The sequence below is a fragment of the Phasianus colchicus genome, chromosome 12 (assembly GCF_987193195.1).
Source record: "Phasianus colchicus chromosome 12, bPhaCol1.hap1.1, whole genome shotgun sequence".
Classification (NCBI taxonomy): Eukaryota; Metazoa; Chordata; class Aves; order Galliformes; family Phasianidae; genus Phasianus; species Phasianus colchicus.
Genome location: NC_143447.1, coordinates 17,610,443 through 17,633,423, shown reverse-complemented (window position 1 = coordinate 17,633,423; position 22,981 = coordinate 17,610,443). Strand labels below are relative to the sequence as shown.

General features: G+C 39.2%; 1 protein-coding gene across 10 annotated transcripts in view; it reads left to right on the top strand.

Moving 5' to 3' along the window:
- The window catches only part of ADAMTS17 (ADAM metallopeptidase with thrombospondin type 1 motif 17), a 176,864-nt gene that overhangs the window by 51,404 nt on the left and 102,479 nt on the right, over positions 1–22,981 (top strand). For all 10 annotated transcript variants that reach the window (XM_090149089.1, XM_090149086.1, XM_090149085.1 and 7 more), the window contains one exon: positions 12,754–12,859. In XM_090149089.1, coding sequence (XP_090005215.1) covers positions 12,754–12,859 — 106 coding nt within the window. The remainder of the gene's footprint in view (positions 1–12,753; positions 12,860–22,981) is intronic.

The following is a 22,981-nucleotide window of genomic DNA, read 5'->3' as shown; positions in this document are numbered from 1 at the left end:
CAATCAGCTCATAGAACTGCACTTAGCCTTTAAAAAAAAAATGCTAGATCCAACCCATCAAATATGTTTCTCCTCCTGCGTTCTTTCAGCATGATTTGTAAAATGCTAAGGATTTCTGTGTTTGCTTAACTTGGAATTAGCCTTGCATTTCTACTTTAGTTAGTGGTCATGAGCAGTCAGCAGGTTGAAAATATTTGTTGGCTTTGTGTGGTTGTGTCATACATTTTTGTGTAGCCATTTTGACTGATCTGTTTGCATTAAGGCTCTGTCTGGCCATAATTAGACTGCTGGGTACACATTAATGTTCTGCTGAGCATCTGCTTGTTGGTTTTACTTATGTCATCCATCAAGCTCTAGCATGTGCAGCAATATTTGCTCTGTAGTAGACAAACAGAGTAAACACTTCAGCTTTTTATAAGTAAACAGTGGCCAGTAAGTGAGGAAACTCTGTGTGGATGTTTTTATTTATTGGAATATTAAACTTGCTCTAAAATGATTAGATTGCTGGATTCAATCTGCATAATACCTGAGATGACAGAAAAGGAAAAATTGAAAATAGAATTTATTTTAGAATTTGTTTTATATCTCTGTTTAAGAAACTTCCAGACAGCATTCATATTTCCAATCTTGTATGCCTACGTTTGTCATCTTTTCTGGTTATGCCAGAGAGAGAACGTCAGAGACAAGGTACTGTCTTTTGCCTTGGTCGTGTCAGGTTTCAAGTATGGATGATTAACTCCTGATTATGCCTGCCCTGCCATGTGATTCTTGATCATTTCTGTGGAAATACTGGTGCCACCTTGTAATCCCTTCATTCACCTCTTAGAATTGTCTCCTGCCTTGGATTTCAGCAAAGTAGTGCTGGTCAGAGTTTATCTGCTCTTCTAGATATTTTTTTTCCTGTCGTTTATCTTGAGAAACCTTTACCAGCTGAACCGTAAACTGCTGTGACCTGAACTGAATGCTTGCCTTGATTATAAGAATTGGCTCTTTTTTTATGTTTATTTGGTTCAGACATTTGATGAAAGTTGTATTAGCCAGAAAAAAAAATTGTATTGGTCTTTGTCCTTAGTAGGGAATCTTGCCTACCAACCAAGAGTATGCAATAGTTGGTGTTTGAGTTGCCTCAGGTCTTTGGAGCTGCTGTTCACACAGGAGATTTTGTCAATGATGATTTTTGATTGAATATCTCAACAAAATTTCTTTTCTATTTTTATCTTTATCTTTGCTGTTTGATGCATTCCAAACATAGGAAAGCTGTAGTCCATATTTGTTCAATGAACTGGTGTGTTTACAGAGATGCAGAATACTCAGTCGTGCACTCATGTCTGAGCCATAACATGGTCTAAAAGGTGAAGTAAAAAGCTTTCTGTTTTTACAGTGAATTAAAAAACAAACGAAAAAAGAAACAGGCCAACCCTCTGAGGATGGGAGCTAAGTAAAAAGCCAGGAGATGGCTTAATGCTCATTCTCCACAGCCAGTGGTAATGATCCTATTGATTTCAGTAGGATTTTAATCAAGTTTATGGTGATTATGATAGCTGGTACAATTAGATCGGAAGTAATGCATGTTCAGCATGTTTTTTTCTGTGAATGCTGTGTAGCTATTTATGCTGTCATTAATCTGGTGGCTTTGTTGGGAAATTAATCTCATTACATGGCAGCTGACAGTTCACTGCCATTGGACACCAAAGCAAGCTCATACAAAGATGCACTATCTGCTTGGCTGGAAAGCACAGCTGTTACCATCCTAAATTCTCTCCATGAGCCACTTACTGAATGGGTTGACAGCTGAAAACCCACTCTGCCATCCACTGTGGTGCAGATTCAGCACATGGTTTCAATCAGGAATATATCAGTTTGATTCAGGAGTGGAAATGTCACCATATAGCAGAGAAGTATATAGAAGCTTCTGCACTTCCCAGAGGTTTTATTTAGAGGGGTATGACAAGGGACAGTGCTCCCCTTGTAAGTAGTTTAACATAAAAACCTAGAGCAATAATGCAAGCGTGGAGGTATGGGAATGTCCCACTGGCCCTCTGCAGGATACAGCATCAGTAAGCTTCTTCAGTGCTGCCTGCAATTGCAGTCCTCCTGTGAGCCTCATGTACTGCCGTATCTGAATTCAGTCTATAAACTTCAGAGTATAAAGGCCTCAAGACTGAGACTGACTTGTATCTGAGAGGCCCCAGGGACTTTTCTGGCCGCTATCAGTCCTTGCAACTTGCTCAGCAGTATTCATCCAGATTCATGTTTTCTTTCAGGAGGAGTTAAAGTTTGAACATGAGAGACTTCCTCTTACTGAGTGTGTGAGAAGTTCATCTTGATCTTGGTGAAAATTTCTCTCTAACTTGTGCTACTAAGTTCTTTAAAGGTGTCGTTTTATTTTCAAGTAATGTAGAGAGATACTAAAGAAACTAGATGCAGGACATACTAAAAATATCTTCACGTTACCTCTGAAATTAGCCGCTTCTTCTGGCACTGTGATGTTTTATGGCTGCATGAAATGCTATGTGAGTATTCCCTTCCTATGGAGTAGAAGTCAGAGTGGGCAGCTCGTTTGGGGAGTCCAGAGGATGGCACTTTAGATTGAGTCATTTAAACTGATGAGTTGTATGGAGTGTGTGCACTTTGTACTTGTGTCTGTCTGTCCTCCTGTCTGTCTTTACATAAGTTTTTTAATCCATGGTCCAACTTGATCCAAATTTGAAAATATGTGTCTCAGAAATCTCCAGAAACCCTAATATTTCTGAAAGAGAAGAAAGTGAGTAGAGAAGAAAGCCGCCTCCCTCTAGTGCTGCAACTGAAGGGTAGATTACATTGCCTACATGTACATTAGAAAGCCCCAGAGCAAACGTGTGAAAAATCAAGTCATTAATTTTGCAGTGAGAGCTTTTTTCTTTCTTTGTTTTGTCACCTGCCCTTGCACCATGCTATCTTGCACTGGCAGAACAGACAGGCTGACCATGGTATTGTGTGAGGAGAAAAGCAGAGCAATGTCAGTCACTTAGTCTCCTCTTCCTGCCCAGTGGTGGAAGGGGTGTATTCACTCCCTAGTACTGGCAGCAAAGGTAATAGTGCTGAGGAATTAAAGACAAGCTTCAATCTTTAGTGTGGTACAGGTTTTTCAGCCTAAGTTCTCACTTCAACAGAGTAACTCAACCCTATTAACATTATCAGACACAAACTCTGGATTTTGCAGTTTTCTCAGATCAAGCAGGCTGTGAGGTTAAATCAGCACTCAGCAAAGAATTAAAACAGAAGGGCTGAACCAAGAACTGTTAAATAAGCTAATCAGTGCATGTGTTGGCTGGCAGTTTGACAAAGAAGCCAGGAGCTTAGATAACTCTGTAAGTCAGGATGTAGGAGCTGTAATTGAGAAGTATCACAGAAGCAATTTGGAAAAGCATCTGTTCAAAGTTTGATTACTGTGAATCATCCCATTCTGCTGGCTGGCTCTGCTAGTCGCCTGAGCTGCTCTTATTTTGCCAAGAGAACAGCTTGACACGCATACGGTGCCTAAAAATAAAATACACTTTAAATGTTAACATGTTTCGAAAGTATAGATTCATTCAGTTTTTGAGAGCAACAATTGCTTAGTCATTCTTTAAGAACATGGAAAGAATTTAATTGAGAACTGTGGAAGAATGCCATTCATCAGCAACACAGGTGTTCAGCCATCTTCAAAATTGCCTGCTTCAGCAGACTGTGCTGAAACTCTCCAGACATGGAAACAATGCTTGTCATACATTGCTGAATGTTGTTTAAGTGACTGCAGGACTCATCCTTGCTGATTAATCCACCTTCTGACCAACGTGATGCAAGATGGCAAAGCTGCGTGGCTCAGTAAAGCTTTTGAAACTTTTAAAAGTATTTTTTAATTTATTTGAATAGCTTCATGAGTTTCTTAGTGTTTGCAATTATGAGAAAAAACAACTGGAACTGAATGCTGGATCCCGGCTATTAGCTCTTAAATCAGATGCTGTTTGGTACAGAGACTCCAAATATTTTTTCTGATATATTTCCAAGTCTGACCTTGTCTCTTCATTCTGGAAAGGAGATGCTGTGGTATTTGAAGACTCCAGGATCCCTGCTGCTGGATTTCACGTTCCTCTCTGTTTTGCAGTCTCAATAAGAGCTCTGATTTGATCTTCTTTTTTTTCCATTCCCCTTCATTCTGTCTAAACTCAGGCCCTTTGTTGAAGCAGGTGGCTCAGATGAGTTGTAGGAACAAACTGACAGATTCAAAACTGGAAGTCATGGAACTGAAAAAGCATTGTGAAAACAACCAGTGTAGGATTTTGAAACGCTATACAGTTTGCAAAGTTGCAGGTAATGCCAGGATTGTGTTTTGATTTCTTATAAGAGTATTACCTTCAAATGGGAAGTTCCCTATGAGACAGGATGGATATTAATAAGCTGATACTGGTGTACGTGCAGCAGAGTGATGATCATGCACTATGGTCTCCCTTAAGCATTTTGGTTTCTGATGGCAAATGTTGTTGTAATTTTTTTCCTTTCAGTCACTTATTTATTTCTTGAAAGATGCAGCTTATTCCACTGATTTCCATTGCTTGCTTCCTTATCAGTTCTATTATCTGTCCTTTCCTAATTCTAAATGTCACTTCTTTTCACACACCAAGGGAGAGGCCTCCATCCCTGAATATTTCCATGTCCTTCTCAGGCCTTCGTGCAGACTGGCTCCTACCTTTTCTTGAGGCAGCTCTTATGCCAGAAACATCTGACCTGGGACTGTAGATCCATTTCCCTCCAGCATTTAAGCATCCACAAAAGTTCTGGGAGTTTATCTTCCTGTCTGATCTTATCTCTTGTCCTCCTTGACCTGAGTCTCCCACAAAAGTAGTTCAGCATTGCTTGTGAGATCAAAGTCATGTTTCTTGGAGACTTCTAGAAAATGATTGTTATCTCCATTTGCTACATTTGTCATCATCTCCTTTCATTTCCTAATCTGTCTGTCTTGTTTGCTCACTTAGAATTATGCTAGGCTCTGTATATTTTCCAGCACTCTTTGTTCTCATCCAGTCCATCAATTCCTCCCCATCTAGAGTCCTTTCAGATCCACCTGGCTAACTCTTCTCTTGCCTTTTCTCTTAACAGGAGTACAGCTGTTGTAATTTATCTTACTTTGGATAATTAAGCCTATGTATTTCCACATGTGTGCATAAATGTGCAGGCTTTCAGCACAGTGTAATGATGCTTATGGACAGATGGTGAATTAGTTGCCTGGGTTTGAGAATCTGCTTTTGGGAATGGTCGTTTGATTTGGGTTAAATATCCACAACCTTATATTTAATATATTAAATTATAGAAACAGGAGTGCAAAAAGAAACAGTGTATTTTGCCTGCTAGAGATTCGCATTTGGATCAACAGCCTGGGCTCCAGTCACTGGGGAGTGTGTGGGAGAAGTTCTTTGGAATGTGGCGGTTAGCATATCAAAGTAGAGTAAACACATAGACGATACCCTGCTTCCGATGCTCCAGTTAATAAAGCAACTCCTCTTGTCAGGTTGGATGAAGAGGATTTATTAATCTGCTGTCATCTGAGGAAGCAGTGGTTTGTTGAAAGAGAGGAGTAATGTTAATGGGTTATAAGATGTCAAGTTGAATAAAGAGCAGATGGCAAATAAAAAAGGGTATTTCTTTTTATCTCCTTTGCTGAGGTCTTAGATCCTAGTATTTTATTGTGAAAAGCATGAAAAATTAGTACTACGAATAAATTGAAGTGGTTGTTTTATACATTCCCTTGCTCCAAGACAAGATCAGCGGTACATTTATAGCTCATGATCGATATCTGTTTTATGAGGCTAATCACTATGCTTATTTCTAGCTTTCCTTGCATTCCTGTGAACAGTGTACATCTTTTCAGCTGCAGTCATTAAGGTGAATGTTTACATTTGTAATCACAAACCATTGATGGAACCAAGCCATTGGAAGGGAATGTTGTTTTCAAAGATGCCTGTGCCAAACCTGTTGGGGAGGAAGGGTTCTGAAGGTTACCTGGTCTTTACTGGCACAGTGCAGCATTGATTGTCTGGTGTGTTTTTGTAGGCCTTTCTTAAGGCCTCTTATAGGCCAAAAAGATGTTAGACTGTGTCAACGCTCCACCTCATTTAGTTTGGTATCTGAACCAATGTGCTACTAGCAATATGAGAGGTTAGGCTTTTCTGCCATGCTGCTGAAGGATTCCTGCCTCTTAGCATTTCTATTCAGTCTTTTCCTTCAGTCTGGAAGGAGGGTATTTGTGATGCAGGAGTCTGTGAGAAAGAATATGCACAACATAATACTGCTACGGTTAAAAGTTGAAAGGCCAAAGACTTGTAGGAAAACAGATCCAGGCTTAGTGAACTGACTTCTAGGTGTAAACTGTGTGCTTAAGTAAGTAGAGCAATTTCCTGAGTTCAAAATATGCTTTTGAGTCGCATGTTGTGGATTTAGGGGAGGACGTTCATTCCTGAAGTCGTAAGAAGGCTAATCTCTAGAGTTTCTGCATGGGCAGCCCCTTGAAGAGACTGCTGAAATCAGTGAATTAGCACAGTGTAAATTCAATGCCAGTAGCATTAGAATAAGGCTCTTGACATCGTGGGGAGTGTCTGTGTGTGGGCTAATCAGTAAAGGAGCAGATAAATGACTCATCCTTTGTATTTAGAAAGCCACAAGAGGGTTCCTGGGAAACACAAAAGTCCTGAAGAAGCACTGAAAGCTAAAGCTGAAAGTTGGCCATTCTGAGGAAGAGATTCCTCCGGTTCCATTAATTGCTGTCCTGCAGGGTAATTAAACAAGGAGGAACAGATGATAGCAAGAGTGCTTCTTTCAGCACTAATTATTCGCAGAATCTTGCCGCCTTTGGAGATCTACATCAAGATGTTTACCAGCACCAAGGCTTTGTTGTCAGAAGCTGTGGCATAGTACAAGTTATAGAAAGAGCATGTAGACAAACCCCAACTAGATGTGAGCTTATCTGTTTGAAAACAGGTGGAGCACATTCCTGCAAGGAGTTCAGCCCACACTGAAAGAGCCCCCTGGGAAGCTGTGTTGAGCTTCAGGAGTGCCATGACTTACATTTGGATCTATCTACATGCAGCCATTACAAGAAAACTAAGACGTGTAGTTGAATCTGGCTCTTACAATTAGTCCTGGTCATTTGAAATGTAACCCAGGGGTTGGTAGAAACATGGATGCCATAGCAGTAAGTTTGGTAAAGATTCCCATTATCCAGAAAGTATCCCCTGTGAAAGCTAATGCACATTTCATTCATTGGTACTACTGGGACCTTGTGTTCTGAGGAGTGTTTTATCAGCTTTAGAAGCATCTGAATTATACCTACAGCTTGCACTGTAAATATAAGGGAGAGATTGTATTTGTTAGTCTTTCAGGGTGTGTGTATTAAAAATCAAGGTATTCAGAAAGTAACTACATGTTGTTTAGCTATTTATTTTCCTTACTTGACTTTTGGGTTTGCAACAGCAATTGTGTATACTGAAAGTGACAGTGTTTTCAGAGTTACCAGGAAAAGATTTTATTGGTTCACTACATGACATCAGTCAGTCTCAGAGGGAAGGTGTTTAGCCACAGAGTACTTTGTATTCTGAGAAAGCGTGCTACATCTCTGCAGATCGTGCTGGTTTGGAGGCAAGAGGCAGAGTTTTATAGAGGTTGTGCTGAAATTTAAGTTAAGGTGGATTCCCCAAAGTAAGAAGAGGCTTTTGTGGTGATGAATTTGCAGCAAGTTGTATGAAGTTGTATAGACTTCTTTCTCAGACACAACAAGATTCAGCTTATTTTATGTTTTCTGTTCTCTCTAAGGCTAGACGCATCCTAATAGGCCTTTGAAGCTGTAGTTGATTTCTAGCAGTGCCTAGGGATAAGTTATATTGCATGGTCCTTGGCATCAGAAACTCTTCTCTAAAAATGCTTAATAATGTTGGTTGTTACCTTGTTTTCCTACTTGACTATAGCTGCCTTCTGTGCTTTGGGAGGTTGTACTGTAATTCATTTACTGGTGATTGGCAGTGACTACATTGCTTCCAGTGTGGTTTTCATTAAATGCAGTGACAATGAAAAATATTGCAAAGGAAAACAGTTTCCATACATTAATGTTAAACTCTAATAGAAACCATGTTTTTACTGCAGAATTAACAGAAATTGGCATCTAAATGGCTATCGAGCACTACGCCAAATTAATCTGTGCCACTAAAATTGCATATCTGGCCTTGAATTAGCACATAAAATGAAGGAACATCTCACGCTGTTAGCTTCTTCTGGATGATACCTGAAAATCAAACTTGGAGCTGGAGGCTCTGTAGGACTGTGATGGTAATAACCTTAGGATCTAGAGTACAAACTGGAGAGGCTGCTTCTATAGATACTGTTGTTTTTCATTTGGATATTTCTGCCTTTTTGGGACCTCTGTTTATTCAGCTGTAGAGCAGAGAATGTGTTGGAGGCAGCTTAATAGGTTCTTCCTCTGTTGTTTTTTTTCCATAGGTAGACATCATAGAAATAAAAAGTATTTTTCATTTTTAAACGTTGCAAGCACTGAAGGACTCCTTTGGTGACTGACTTGATGTGAAAATACAAGCAGTACATCTCTGTCAAAAATATTATTGCAATAGAACGGAAAGGCAGTGTGAATGACTTGTAGGATTTTCTGATTTTACTCCTGTAGGATGTTAAGAAAGGCTATGGGAGTGTGATGGCAGTGTGTGACCTGCACGAAGAGAAGAGTTGTGAGAAGATGAGAAAAACATCAGTTCAACATCAAATTTGTAATGGTGGGGAATGGGGGGTTTGCTCTGTGCATATGGATGTACAGCTAGTCTTCATCTGTGCCAAGCAGACTTCAGGACTTCAAGTTTGGCTCTCTTCCCAACAGCAAATATATTGAGAAGAGGAAAGCTAGCCAAGTTTTAATCAAGTAAAAGTTCTGTATCCAGAGGTGGCTGGCAAAAGAAAAGATTAACGTATTAGAAGTGCAATGAAAACAAGACATTAGAGGGTTGAAAGCTGGAGTACCTGGATAAGCCACTTGCTGAGTGAATATTCCACAGATGTCTAAAGGAAGTCCCAGGTGTTTTGAATAGGATGAAATGTGAAGCCATGCTTCAGAACTTGTCTTCTTCAAGCTTTGGCTATCACTGTGGCAAGTATGTAATATTCTAATGCCTAACTGAGCTGGTAGGATATATGTAATCATTCCCCCTAGAGATACTACTAGCAGAGGGCTTATTAGCTGGCAGAAGGGTCAACAGCTGCAAACTGTTTATACATGACAACTTCTTGGATAAATCTGAGTTTACACAGTTGTCTGTGTCCTAAGGTTTGTTGTAGAAGTGCAGATAGCTTTGAGCGTTCAAACTGAAGCACAGAAGTAATGGACAGTAATTATGCAATTTCTCATGGGAGACAGGAAAAAACCCTCACACTTAGTAAAAATAGTAATTGGCTTTTCTTTCCTCTCCCACTGATGCACCTGCTTGACCTTTTTTAATATTGAAAATAGATTTTTGATAACTGCTGTCAGTCAGTGGTGTATTTGGAAAGATATGATCCCAAAGAGAGCCACTGTTTATATATTTGTATGAACACACTGTAAGTTTAATAAATAAATCTGTTCAACTTTCTTCCTTTTTTTTTTCCTTTTTTTTTTTTTTAATTTTCAAACACCTGTTTCCTAGTCAGGGCCAGAAGCAAAATCATAAAGTGAGGAGAAGTTTCTCTTATGTTATTCCCAGCCTTGGTAGATAGCAACATGCCAGGATTTTCATGAGCATGTCTGAATGCATGAAATGTATTGAATTTCCATTCATTCCAATGAAGAAAATAAATCATATCAATGCATCTACTAAGGCATGGGACTACTATCATTGCCACATACTATCAGTGAAGGTTTGTTGTTTTCTGCATATCAGTTATATGGATCACTGTACTGGGTCACAAAAACAATTTGATCTTAGTGGTTTGAACATATTTACTAGAGAACTGTGTTATGTTTGCAGGTGAGTAGAGGGCTTGCTATTGGGTTCTAATGAAAGCATTTATGGTAAAATATTAGTTCAAAAAATGCATAATCCTTGGAATTACTTTGAAACAAAGTATGTATTCCAAAACACTTGAGGCAAGCATAATGCTGTAACAATTTGTTATAGCTAGCTTGTGATAGAATTACTCATTAATAAGCTCTCAGTTTATAAGCTGGATTTCTTACTGAGATCAGCTTCAGCCGAGTTTTCTGCCATCTGCCATTCTAGAAGTTTCTTACCCCTGTACATTTCTGTTCCTATGTTGTCTGATGCAGTAGGCTTTGCTGGAACAAATGTCTTTAATATTTGTAATAATAAGCTAAATTTAGATGTCTAGATTTTGAAATGGTTCACTGCAGATATTAGAAACTGGCTGCTCAGGACACTGAAACCAACTAATAAAAATGAGGTGGTTAAAAGTCTGTAACTGAGCCACAGTTTACTATTTCTTCAGCCACTGATGAATGTACAAGTCCAAGTTACTTTTCCATCACTGAGCAATGAGATTTTTAGCACAACTCAGTGTTTCTGCCAGTCAATTTCAATGGGGATTAGAACAGCTAAACAGACTTGAAAAGAATCATTGCTTGAAGCCTTCATGGTGTATTTGAAATTTTAATTGATATTTAACCTCTTTAAATATATTGCCAGTACTCTTAGTTTGCTACGCTGCATATCCCAAGCGTGGAAATGTTATCTCCTTTCATTTCCAAGTGTCATCAAACATTGAATAAATTGGATTTTTGAAGTTTATCTGAAAGAAAGTAGCACGAATTATTTTGAATTGAACTGGCTTGTCTGACTGACCACTGAACTTGATGTGCAATATTGCTTTGTTACTCCTCAGTTAGATCCATGCATGGTTAAATACAATTGAGTGACATATTGGCAGTGGTTAAATGGAAGATGATGATATAATCAGGATTAGTAAGAGAAACAGAGCACTTTCAGTCAGAATCCTGCTGTGGTCAGGACTAGCAGATATAAATCAGGAGAAATATTTATTTCCCTTTCAGAATCAACTAGGAATGTTTTTTGATCTTGAAAAGAAAGAGGAGGTATGTTCATAGCTCAAGATGCACTGCAGGCACCGACAGCTGAGATTCAGTTCTGTGACCAGTTCATTGGTTCATCAGGTGTTGGGAGTGAGGTTGCAATTTCTTTTACAAGGTAACATATTACTTCCTGAGTGATTCCTTGACGTCCTTAGAACTAATGTGAGAGCAAGTCCAGCCTTCTGTGGTAATTGATTAAGAAATTAAAGCTTGATGTTATTTTTTGCATCTTTTATGAATGCGGCCTTCCATGGTTATCAGCTTTAATATAAGCAAACATTAATGCCTAATTGTTGTGCTGCCTTCAATCCTTACTGCTAATACTGAACTAAAAGGCTATTTCCCATCTCTTCTTTCTGTCCAGAATTCCCCTATCAATAAATATCCCTGTCCATATTGTTGTTAGAACTCATAAAAACAGAACTGGAGTTCTTGCAGACATGAAGTTTTAAACCATTTGCACCTTGATAAACACAACTTTGTCAGCTCTAACAGAAAAAAGAAATGAGCTCATGTATGCATTGCACAGTTGTGCTCTAGTCACTAAAGGCAGATAAGTCCTATCTGCTTCACTGTAAGAACAGGAAATGCATCTTGTTTTCTGTTTAATATAAGCAAATGAATTCCCTTTGAAAAAAGGCATTTGTGAAAGGTCTTCATGCTTCCCTTTCTGCAGTGTGGCAGAAGGATGTGAAGTAGCAGAATGAACTCAGCACATAGGTTACTGCATGCCAGTTAGAAATCTTGTTTTGTGTGTATACTTGATGTGTTTGTGTGCCTTTTGAAGTGTGGCCATTTACCAGTTGAGGTATAGAAGCATCCTTAGTCTCCTTCTCTGTCTCTGATTCTTATACAAAACTCCCTGTGATTTAACTCTGGTTTTTAGGTGGCAGATGAAACAAGTGTTCATCAACAAATTATCTATGATGCAATTACTACATTTCCAAGAAGTACAGTGATGGTTGCTGCAGGGAATTGTCTGGATGCAGGAAAGACATATGGAAATTATTGCTTTTCCACACTAGAAGTCTCATACTGTCACTTCTAAATTCTTTTTTGACTTGAACCTACAAGCGCTTCTGGTGCCCTGCACAGCTGTCTGCAGGATGAATTTCTCTAAGTCATGGAAGACTTTTGCAGCCTATGTTGACTTTCTGACTCACCATCAGGAGTTTGCTAGCTTTTCTGAGTTTGCCACTCTTATTTTGTGTGGGTATGAAAATAAGGGAAATTGTAACATCTTCTCAGAAGTCTCAACTTGTATGATTTTATTCCTTCTCACCAATATTAGTCTGAAAATCGGGGCAACTCCATTTAATTAGTTGTTAAAGCTACCTGACTGTATCTGTATTCTAACGTGGTAGTAGCAGACACTTACAGATAAGCTGCAGTGAATTTTTGAGTCTGCATGGGAAGTGAAATATTTTCTAGTGAGAGTGACTGTGCTTAACTTGAGTTGTTACATGTCTAATAAACCACTGAACCAACTTCTCACTAAGACAATGGACAAAGTAGGTGATTTTGTGAGAAAGCTACTTAATATTTTTCCATGTTGGGTACATATTTTCATCATTTTTACTGAATTACTGCTGCGTGTTTTGAGTGCATGAGTTGTTTCACCAATTCTGATGGGTACGTCTTCTCTATTTCTGTTGCAGGAATTGCTTACCTGGGAGGTGTCTGCAGTGCCAAGAGAAAATGTGTTCTTGCTGAAGACAATGGTCTCAATCTAGCATTTACAATTGCACATGAACTTGGGCACAAGTAAGGATTTGTATTTCAATTTCTTTCTTTACTGATGCCACTGTAAGCTACTTTCACTTAAAAGCTTACAAATGAAGTTTCTGGTGTGACATGCTCATTATGGATTTTATATATCTGGTAGATTGATATTTAAATTTAGAAGACTTGTGTAAGTACTTCTTTGGCACACATAAAACTTACTGTTAGATACTCCTCTGTTCTCCACTCAACAGTATGATTTTTAATAGCTTGAAGAGGCCTCATTCCCTTAAATGATTGATGGTAATGCTTAGAGACAAATTCTGCAAATTATGCTCTAGAATAGGTTCAGGAAAACAACATCAGTCTTATCATCTTTGAAGCTGCAAAATTTTCTTTGAAGCTCAGGTATCTGACAAGAGTTTCAATAATACTTTGGTAACAGTTTGGCCTCTGCAAGTGAAATAATGTGTAGATACTGGATTGTAAACATCAGCATTTTGGAAATACTGTTAAGCATTATTATTTGATCAACAGAAGTAAATTGTATAACTTGATTTATCAGCTCAATTACAGCTGACCAGTGCACTTTCACTGGAGGGGGGAAAAAAAAAAAGCAAAGGATATGATAATTCCCATGAGATTACCAGGTACTTTCTGCAGGTGTCTTTGAAGACCTTAAAGCTGCCTGTAAATATTCCGTGGACAGAATAAAAGAAACTGACTGGAAGAGTCATTTACTACATAGTCTTAGTGCAGTTAATGAGTTAACCCAAAGGTCACCATTCACATTCACTGCTTTCCAAGCTGAATGTAATGTGCAGTTACTCATAATACTTACGAACTTTTTTCCCTTTCCATCGACATCACTGTGGTTGCACTGTGTCACAGTTAGACTGTGTAATTAATGTATAGAATTAGACCAGGAACAAATTTATAGAGTAAGGGCTATGCCTATGGCATTTTCAAATACTCCTTTTTTTTTTTAGTGTCTCTGGATGGAAGGCAGAAAATCCTACTGTTGTTTCTCTAGTATGAAGCTATGCAGAAATTTTTTCTGCACCCTTCTGGACACATACTGTTAATGTGTTTACTATATCTTCCTTTCCTACAGAAGCAAATAATTGACAGCTAAGTCAGAGCCAATGTATGAAGTTCAGATTCTGGTCAATCTCACTGCATGACAAGCAATTATTTTACAGCAGTGTATTTCTGAGTTGCATGGAGGATATGTATGTTACTACCAGAACTGACAAGATGAAAATGAATCGCCTGTTCACCATTCAGTGACACCAAAGGTAGCTGAGCCAAACCAAAGGTGGTTTCAGCAGAAATGAAGGATTTGGTTTTATTTGAATGGTGTGCCAAGATGTTAAATTGAGCCTAAGTTTAATAATGAATTAACCTGTGGGTAATGTTAAGGGAAATTCAGCACTCATCTTTGGATGGGCCAAGAGCAGAAAAAAAATACTTGGGCTGCAGAAAATCCAGCTCTGTAAAAGGCTGAGGCTGCTCTGCCATGGCATTTGCCAAATTTCCCACAAGAGCTGTCAAGCTGTTTTCCAGTAATGCTTTGCAAACAACACAAATAAGGGATGTAATGCTTTTGGATACAATTTTCCATCTGTGCACTAAATAGCAAACTCTATTTTATTTTCTGAGTTACCACTCTTGGTGGTAAAGCCTTTCTATTTTTTTTTTTTTTTTTTTTCTTCATCACAGAAAGGTATTTCAAGTGGTGTATATGAGATGTCTTAAAAAAGAGGTTAGCAGAGCATGATGTGGGCTGGAAGATTTAGACCAGTGAGTTCTCTCCTGTGCAGAGGATCTTTGACTTCAGCAGAGTTATAGATGCTGTTGTGGGAGGAGATGGAAAGGTTAAATAAAGGTTGCAGGTGAAGAGGGACAAGTGGCTGAAGTGATTGCATTTTGTAACTGAACCGCATCATGGGCCCAATTACTGAGAGAAAAGAATCTAGAACAGGCTCAGGCAAGAGAAATTAGAAAGGCTGCTGGGTGCTGGAGGGACTTAAAGTCCTTCTGCCTACTCTTCCCTCAAGCCCATCCATGTGCATGCATAATCAAATAATGATTCATGTCAAAGGAAAAAAAAATGCTGTCTGTCTGTCATCACTCTCTCTGAGCATGAAAATCACCCCTGTATGCTGTCATCTACCATTGGCCTGGCTAGTTATTTCAGATGGGCCAATTTACTGGTGCCTTTCTAGCCTTGAAGTCAATCTTTTCATTGATCTTACTAAGTTTCAGGCCTCTCCTTTTTCTCTTGGTTGTGAACTGTAACAAGGTACTCTGAGCAATCCTGTTTCAGCAAGTCTTGTGCAAATATGAAGATTGTTTGCTGACTTTACCTTCAAAGTTGTAGAAACGTTGAAAGTGATTATGAGATGTAAGGAAACTCATTGCAGAGATAGAGAAGCTGAGATCAGCTTCAATTTTAAAAAGAAAAATCAAGGAAAAGTAGATGTAATTTTCTTAAATTTTATTAAAAAAAAAAAAATCCAACCAACATCTACATCCACGTGGGCAAAAATACAAGTTTTGGAGACCCATAATTGTGAGATTTATTGAGGACTGATTTCTTTAGGAGTGTTGAAGAGCTGAGATTTATTACTTTTTGCCCTAAGACTAACAAGCGTTCATGGAGATCACAAGCTTGATTTGGCATTCACAGATTGTTTCTGATGTAGACTTTGGAAAAAATGAATAGATTACTAATTGATGCATCAAGTTCCTAACCTACCACTAATGTCACTTGGACTCTCTGCAAAAACGCTGTTACAGACAGCTGCACTGAAAATCATGGAGACATTATTAAATAGGTCAGTCAGGATGTTGCTTATATGTCCTATAAAAATTCATTTTCAGGCTTACCCTGTAGAAAGAAGTCTGTTGCTTGATGTTGGGGTGAGTGGTATAACCTTTGCCTGTTGTTTTTACGTCCCTAAATCTGAAGTGAAGATTTTGTTCACAAAAGGAGCATCCATTTGTAATCAGATGCAGTTCTTCTTACAAAGAGCCTAGGAGGAGAAATATTCTCTTATGAGACCACAGCAGACAGGGTTAAGAGTTCTGAATATATGACGAGACTACAAATCATGATTTTTTAGCACATATGACAGGACCCTCAGCAAGCATTGTTCCTTCATTCAGCATTGTCAGTAGTAGATGTTTTTTAAAGTAACACACTTTAATGTAACCACAATTAGTTGGTTCTTATCCAGTTATTGCTGTGTGGAGTACTGTGTTCTGAGCTACACAAAAGAATAGATGGTAATCATAGCAGTCCCTGAAGTTTTAAAAACTTTAATTCCAAGGTTTTCAAATTAAAAACAGCTTAATTTGTTGAAAACTTTCTTACTCTTCTCTTTCCTTAAACTCAGGCAGCTACATCAGTAAGAGCTGAAAAATGCCCTACTGGATCCAGGAAGATCCTGAATAGTGCCTCTCTCATCCCCCATGAAGTTAATCTGAGATTCATACCCCAAAGACCACCCTGAACGACTGTGGCTTTTAGCAAAATAGTGTTGTTTTCACCTCCCTGGTTCTCTTTGGCCCTACAGCAGTGACATTGTTACCGTTTTCAAGACATCCTTCAAAGAAAAAGGCAAATAAGTTATTTTGTTTTTGTTTTTTCCCAACAAAAAACTGGGCTTCGTCCTTCTATCTGTTATCCTAAATGAAGTGGGTGGGCTGTAGCCAGTTGATTTTCAGGACAATACCAGCTTTGTTGCCATTCTTGCTTTTTTTTGTTGTTGTTGGATTTTTTATTTTTTATTTCAACAGCCTTGGCTTTCCTGTAGTGGGCTGGAGGGAGACTTGGGTGGGGAGAGAAGATTCCCATTCATGAGCTAGAGGAACCTGGCACTGCCTAGATGGTAAGAGCACAGCCAGAAGTGGTATGGCTGGAAGCCATGCTGTGTCAGATACCCTTCAGAAAGTGAATCAAAATCAAGTAACAATAAGCAAGATGCAGTCTGTTGCCAGCAGGCTGAAGCTGCACAGCCTCAGATTTGAAGCTGAAACAGATGAGGGCAAAAATGAGTCCAAAGGTTTAAAAAAAAAAAAAAAAAGTCTCTAGTACACAAATCTAAGAGCTGTGGATTTGGAATCGGCAAAGAGAAGAATTTAGAACCATCAGGTTTCTGACCATAACAATGATTTGCTTTAGATGTGAGTAACGATAGATGCATTTTGGTTAACGTGACTTTGAGGTGCATAATTATTTGCTGCATAATTAAGCATGGCTTTTGTGGTGTGTTTCAAAGAATAATGGTGTTGCAGGTAAGGGAAGAATGGTCTCTGGATGTTCCCTCTATGGCCTGATATTTATGTTAATAATCTTGTTAAAAATCTTGCTGTTCCAGTGCAGCACCCACCAGGGAGATTCTGTCATGGAAATGGCTGTAAGGCAGGACACGAAAATATTGTAGGCTGAACATGTCTTCAGCTGATGCAAAACACGTATAGAAAAAAGTCCTGTAACAACTTGCAATGGCAAGTCCGGGTCAGCGTGGTGCAGGTGTAGAAGCATACTTCCTAAGAACCAAACAGGAAATTAACATCTTCCCTCCAATGCATAAAGATTTTATCATAATGCATTTTTGAATTGAAAAGTTTCATATGGATGCTCAGGACCTCCAGAGTAGTATTTCAGCATGTAGTCCAAGACTCTAGCTGCCAACAGGCATATCTTACTCACTCCTGTCCATGCATGTTCTACCATATAGAGACCTAGCAAAGAGGTGCTCATCTCATTGCTCTGGAGGTTAGTACCCATTTACTTGATGGCTCAGGGATGGTGGCTGTTTGACGGCTGCCTTGTGGCTGTGTACGTCTCTCTGATGGCATTGCTGGTGGCTTGAGTGTAGATTCTGTCTTGTGGGAGCTGTGGTGCAATTCCTTCAGTGCCTTTATAAAAGTCATTGTGGCTGCTTTGACCATGCTGCAGAAGACAATGTGCTGGAACTCGTGTCTGCCTTTGTAGGGGTTGGAAATCAAGGTCAGTTGGATCCCATGGGGGACCAGAAGTTGATGATGTGATCCCCATGCAGGCTTTACTCTGACAAGCTCAGGTACTAGTAACTGTGTTGCTGCACCAAGACTTCCTGAGCAGCTGCACAGTTTCTTTCAGACAGTTAGTGTCTCAACTAAATTCTGCTAGTGCCAGCACACTCCATTTTAATCTCCCTTGAATATTGCTGTTCCAGTACACTGCAGCCCTGGGATTCTTGGGAGTGACTGACTGCTGTGTAGACATACCCTGAGGCTGGCCAAAAATGCTGGCTGCAGTCTGTACCCACCCTGGAGTTGCTAATTTTATTTTCTGCCATTTGTGTTGTAAATCAGTTGTGGAATGTCCCTCTGTTCCCATGCTCCCTTATTCCCCTCCTCCCAGGTTTCATTCTTCTGCTACAGATAATTACAAGCACATTTTTACAGTTAAACTGCTCTTCTCTGCACAGCTCCAAGCAGGCATAATGAAACACTGTCTAATTCATAATGTATCTTTGTACATCAGAATTAGTATGATCAAGCCTAAATAACTATTTCATAACACACTGATTTGGAGAGATAAGTAGATGCAACCAAATTGTCGGTGGATGCTTATTCCACTTCAGTAACACACTGAGACCGAAAGAAAATTATTGCACACCTAAGCTTAATATTAGTAGCTTGATGACAGTTTTCTGAAAACTGCATCCTGAGTTTGTCACAAGGAAGCAGAGTTCAAAGGCAGATACAGATCTAAACACATGTAAATAAATAACAAGAAATCAGTGGAAACTTCTGCAGGTATGGGTGGTTTGACTTGAGACACTGAGGAAGAGATGGAGGTGGAGCACTGCTAAACAGAACGGGTGTTTGTGCCTACCATAAATTAACTTAGTTTGTGTATCTTCTGTCATATGAATTCCAGAAGTGGAATATTGCTGCTGTGTTAACTTTGGGCAAGTTGTTTTAGTGAGATCAGGATCATACATGCATCCTCGTGGATGATCGGTTTTAGTGCAGGGTTAAAGGTGTGAAGTTGTTTGGTAGAAGCTGAGTAGAATTTGAAGGAGGCAGAAATTCTGGGGAAATCAAACAGAGAAAAATACAACTATGAAGGAGAAATGGAGGGGTTTGATCATATGCTAGCCTCTGGATAATATGATTGGTTTTATTTCAGTTGTGTGTAAAACTGCAAGATACTTGCAGCTGTAATTAATAAATCTGATAATCCTAGCATAGTGGTGAGGTGCCTTCCCTCTGTCGTGTGTATTTTCTCATTCTTGTTATCTTCTGAGTTTGATCGTCTGTTTACAGAATTGGAGTAAGCCACATTGGAACTGTGCATGGGAACATCTACCTCCAATTGCTTTGTGGATGCTTGTGGCAAGTATTTGTGTGGTTTTGGGCAAGGATTTCTATGGTTTTACTCTATGCTTTGTGAAAGATGTCTGTGTAGTGAAGCAATGTTCTGTCACAGACCCACTAATTTCTTTGTTTTTGAGCATCTTGTACAGCTTTACTTATCCTAATAAAACTGCACGAAACAAGCAAACAACAGTTATTTAGAAACTCTCAGACAACACAGTTTCATTTTATCAACAGCTTTGTGGCTTTGCCAGCTATGTCTGTCTTTTTTATGGGTAATTCTGCTGAGTAAGCCAAGACCATGTATAATAGCTGGGCTATAATGATTTGGCAAATCCTTTATACGCTTCCTGCTACTAGGATTCTGGTTTCATATTTTAGTGGCTTTGCTGGCAACAGCTGTGTGGCCCCAGTGACCCAAAACATAGGAACAGTACAAGCCCCCATTGTATGACCTCCACAGTACGCAGAAACGCAGGAATTATTAGGTTTGCAAGTTCCATTTACCAAATAATCATTTGTTCTTCAATAAGCGTAGCAATCTAGCTGCAATATTTACTTTTCCACTAGCAGCTGAGTTCCAATAGCTTGTAACCCAGGCTGTCTGCTTGGCCTGCTGAGTTCAACAGGTTCCAGGTGAAAATGACTGCATTTCTGTGGAAGATAAATCCCAGACTGTCATTGGAAAAGCCTTCTGTCGTAACTCAGCAGCAGCAATGCCAATGGAAATGATGTTGCTTCTAAAAATGCAGTTCCCTTTACCATTATGTCAGTGGAAGGCAGCACTGTAGTGGAACAAGATTGGCTGCCTCTTTGACTGCAGTTGTGTTGTAGAATAAAAATCATCAAGAAGTTGTTACTGGACAAACAAAATAAACAGGATTCCTTTGTTGCCAGGGATTGCTTTCCATTTCAAAGTCCTCCTAAGGTGCTGGGCTCTTTTGATTGCCGACAGGGAGTTGTCATCTATATCATTGCTAAATGATGTAGCATTTTCTAAAAGAGAAGAAGCCCTGCAGTTTTCTCAGATTTTTTGCTTTTTTTCTTCTTTGGGTAAAACAGATTAGAGCAAAAGGAGTTTGCTCTGATCTGCGTAATGGTTTGTTCTCCCTGAATATTCTTGGTTTGAAAAGTTTCCTTCCTCACGGCTCTAATTAGCTTAGTATGTTGAGCTTTTTAATAATGAGTGGTTTTTATTTATCTTCTTTCTCTCCTCCAAATTCTACCACGATGTTTGTTTTGCATGGCAGATCTTATCTGTGTGTGGGACAGTTTGACATTTCAGAAATTTCTGATGTCCAGTCTCTGGCAGCTGGCGCTCACCTGCCCATGAGAATCCAGAAGATACCTGTCTTTTCCACCTGCTGCCAGCCGGGCTCCTTCCTGCCAGCTTGCAGCTTACCAGCAGCACTATGAAGATCACTGGTAAAATGGCAAACTTCCAATATATATATTTTCAATATTCATTTTAATTATGAACATTAAAACTAGGGAGTATAAGGAAATGCTTTGTACGAATAGTTTGCTTCCTGCTTTGAGTAGTCTTCAGACTTCAGAAAAAGAGGAAAAAGCACAGCTTCCTTCCTTCCACTCAGAAGATCAGTGGTTAGCACCTTTCAGTGTGTAAATTCCATCCTAACACTTTCTTTATCTGAATTAGCTCAAGAGGACAGAACTCTTGTCTAGCATCCATTGTGACACACTGTGATCATTGCTTTTTGACTTCTGCTGAAAATGCAGATTGCCTGAATTGAGTAGCTCTGAACAAGCACGTGGGTTTTCCCACAGGAGTGTTATAAGGGTTACTTATCTTCTGCTTTTTTGCTCGTGTGCACAAGCATCAACTCCCATCTGTTCATTTTTAAGTGTCATCTTCTTTACTGAGTATATATATGTATATATATTTTATGTCTTACTATATCTGTTGATATTTTCTTTTTATTCCTTTATTGCTACAGTACCCATTTGGAGGCTTATTCTGAAAACTGTACAGTATTTTTAAACCTTACCAGTTTGTAAAATGCATTATTGTGTGCACCTTCTCTGGATGCGATGAGCAGACTCCTGTAAGAAGGGTTTTATGTTTCTCTCTGTAATTTGTTTTCAAATTAACACGTCCAAAACAAAGTCATTCAAAGCAATAACATCTCTTTTCAAGTTGCCTTTTTTACCTTTCTTCATGTGTTTGTTTTTTGTTTTTTTACAATATGAAAGCAGTTTTGGCTTCATGTTCCTTGAGGTTTGTAGGCAACCAAGCATCTCCACTACCCAAAGAATTCCAGTTCAGTATTGCTTTGAACGTATCACTTCAAAAGGGCTTTGATATCAAGCCATAATTTGCAGCGTTCTTGTTTGATATCAAGTCTCCCCACTGATGTTACAAGTGAGACGTGAGACAAGTAACATAATGTTCTGAACTGTTAAGTCATTTAGCAGCCAAGGCCAAATGATGCAATGATTATGGCTTTTTTTTTCCCCAGAAGCACCATCATGAAAAATCCGAAGAGTTAAGAGAGCTGGTACATAAGGGGAGCATTATTAGAAACAAAATTTCTGGTAAGGGTAGAAGCACGCCTGTGTTGGTGGGAATGGCTGTGACAAGGATACAACTGAAGAATAAAATGTCCTTGTAGCAGGTGCCTTCAACAGAAGGGTCTTGGCTTTTGCAAAATGATCCATTGTTGGGTTATAGCTGGAACTAGCTGAATTGGGTTATGTGTTCCCTGTGCAACTTTTTTTTTCTAGAAAGATTTCCTTTTCTTCATTCTTGGAAAGAAAAGAAAACACATGGATTTGTTACTGTTCCCTGCATTCACCTGACATGTTGGTGACTTGGTGTAAGATCACATAAAATGTTTTTTTTGCACTAGGTCTGCAACTCCACAATGATTGGCAACCTACATCAAAAGAAAGAATAAAAGACGGAGGCTGAAAAATACTTTTCCCTGTGAACAGGATTGCTACTGTTCTGGAAGCATGTATCCTCTGGCTTCTCTGGGGACTTTTGAAGACTTGGTGCTGGTAGAATTATGCACATTACAGTTACTTCATGCCTCTGTCTTTTGATGTTTGCCGTCTCCTCATTCCCACCTCCATGAATGCAGAATTCATCTCCAAGCCTGGGGAAGGCAGCCAGCATTCCTGATTCCACAGGAACAGTGTGTTCCTCAGGCTGCCTTTTCCCCATTGCTCAGTAGTGGGTGGCTTCCTGGTGGGGTAGTGTGGGACATCTGTGGTTACTCGTGTTGCACATATTTAACAAATATGCTCAGTGTTTCTCCTTTCTCTGGAGATTTTTCTTTTAAGAGTGTCTTATGTTGCATCTCTTGGTTCAGGTTTTATTCTCAGTAATTAATGTAGTTGACTGGAGGCTTTTGCTTTTTTCTTAGAAGTTTTTAGGAAAGTGTGCTCAGGTGACTACTCGCAGCAGATTCCTCTTAGGTTGGTAACATCTTGAAGGACAAACCTGTCAGCTGTTCTCACTAAGCTCTTCTCTGTATTCCATAGTGCACGAACAAGTCTCCCACCCATCTGTATCAGGGTTTTGTCTTTTTCACACCCTACAATTTATATTTATTTTTCATCTGTTGAGGAAATGCAAGTCACATTTTCTGGGGTTTTGTTCTCACCCACTTCCTGGCAGTGCTGAAAGCAAGCAGCTTGTTATGTTTCAGCATGTTACTGCTGTGATGCACGAGGGTGTTCTCTGCATACAAGGAGTTGCAGATGGAGTGCAGAAGCTTTTGCTTACCAAAAAAAAAAAAAAAAGAGAGAGAAATGTGCAGT